Source organism: Bombina bombina, chromosome 5 (assembly GCF_027579735.1).
Source record: "Bombina bombina isolate aBomBom1 chromosome 5, aBomBom1.pri, whole genome shotgun sequence".
Lineage (NCBI taxonomy): Eukaryota > Metazoa > Chordata > Amphibia > Anura > Bombinatoridae > Bombina > Bombina bombina.
In genome coordinates this window covers 406627350-406628946 of record NC_069503.1, presented here as the reverse complement: position 1 = coordinate 406628946, position 1597 = coordinate 406627350, and the positions used below count along the sequence as shown (strand labels likewise).

At 41.7% G+C, this 1597-nt stretch overlaps 1 protein-coding gene across 1 annotated transcript; it reads right to left on the bottom strand.

Moving 5' to 3' along the window:
• Positions 1–850: 850 nt before the first annotated feature.
• On the bottom strand, positions 851–1340 carry LOC128659357 (protein S100-A10-like). The gene has a single exon (XM_053713018.1). It carries the CDS (start codon positions 1279–1281, stop codon positions 991–993), a length of 291 nt encoding a protein of 96 aa, XP_053568993.1. The 5' UTR covers positions 1282–1340; the 3' UTR covers positions 851–990.
• Positions 1341–1597: the final 257 nt, after the last annotated feature.

Below are 1597 nucleotides of genomic sequence, written 5' to 3'. Positions count from 1 at the left end.
CCCCGTGGTCTCTTTGGAATATGGTCTATGATCAACCATGTAAAATTTCTGACATCTCTGTGATGCACTTCTATGAAGTGCTTGGCTGCTCCTGTGGTTAGGATACCCCGCTCAATGTCATTGAGGTGGGCTCGTATCCTCTCTCTCGCCTCTCGAGAGGTACAACCTACATACTGCTTATCACATTCCAAGCATGTGATCATATAGATAATGAAGGTCGTTCGACAGTTTGTACAATGGGAATGTGTATACACCCTTTGTGTAACTGTAGATTGGAATGTCCTATTTACACTTACGTATCCACAGGCTTTGCAAGTGCTGTTACCGCATTTGTAGTGCCCTTTTTGGGTTAACCAGCTGCTTTTTGGTTTTTGCTTTTTTAGTAGGGAGGGGGATACTCGGTTCCCAATTGTTATAATGCGCTTGGGGACACAAAAGCAACCCTCCCTAATCTCATCTTTCAAGGTGTCATCAGCTAGCAGAATCGGAAGATTCTTTCGCAAGATTTTGCAGACCTGATAGTACTGTGAGCTGTAGGTGGTTACAAAAGTAGGTTTATTCCTGGGAGGCTTTTGTTTAGACTTCTCTTTAAGTAGGATAGACCTGTCTTGATGTAAAACATCATTGAAGGCTCTGTATATCATCTTTTTATTGTAACCTCTCTCAAGAAATTTTTGGGTAAGCAAATGACTCTCGTGCAAGAAGCTGTCATGCTCGGAGCAATTACGCCTTAATCTTAAAAATTGGCCCTTTGCAATCCCATAGCTTGTATGTCTGGGGTGGCAACTCCTAGCGTGAAGGAAAGTATTGGATGTGATAGGGTTTTTTTTTTTGTTTGTTTTTTTACAAAAACATTAAGATTTTCTTTATTCTTTTGGTCAAGGGACAAGCTGCACATGAACAACTGGAGTGGAACAGCATGGACTGCCTTCCTTCTTGTAGCATTCCAACAGCATGGGTTGATCAGGATTCAGGGATTAATTCTGTTCTTCACTTTCTCTTCATATTTTTGGTGTAATAATCATTGCAAGCGATGGTGAGACCAGCGATAAGAGAAAAGTAGCTGTGGAATATGACTCGGCCATCTCTGCACTGATCCAAATCTTTCATAATTTTGTCGACAGCCTGTGGATCGTTTTGGTTCTTTAGAAACTCTGGGAATTCCTTCTCCATCAGGTGATGCAGATCTTCTTTAGTCAGGTAGTTCTTGTCCCCAGCGTAGTTGTGAAATGTAAAAAGCAATGTTTCCATTGCATGCTCTAATTGCGACGGGACAACCATGTTGCTTTGTGAGTATTGTCCTTGGGGACAAGGCTGTGCAGTCGCTTGCAAGCTGAAAGTGCTCCCGGATGTGATAGGTTTTATATATAGTGAGGTGCTTACTTTATTCTCCAAGGGTTTTCCTATCAAGATGACATCCAAGTATGGGACCTGGACTTTATCAAAGCTGTGGGTAAAACTTAGACCCACCGTATTGTCATTGATATACTCACTGAAGTTTGCTATGTCTTCTTGTGTACCAGACCACACAATTAGAAGGTCATCAATATAGCGTTTATAGCTAGTGATTGATGACAGGAAAGGGTTCTGATCAGAA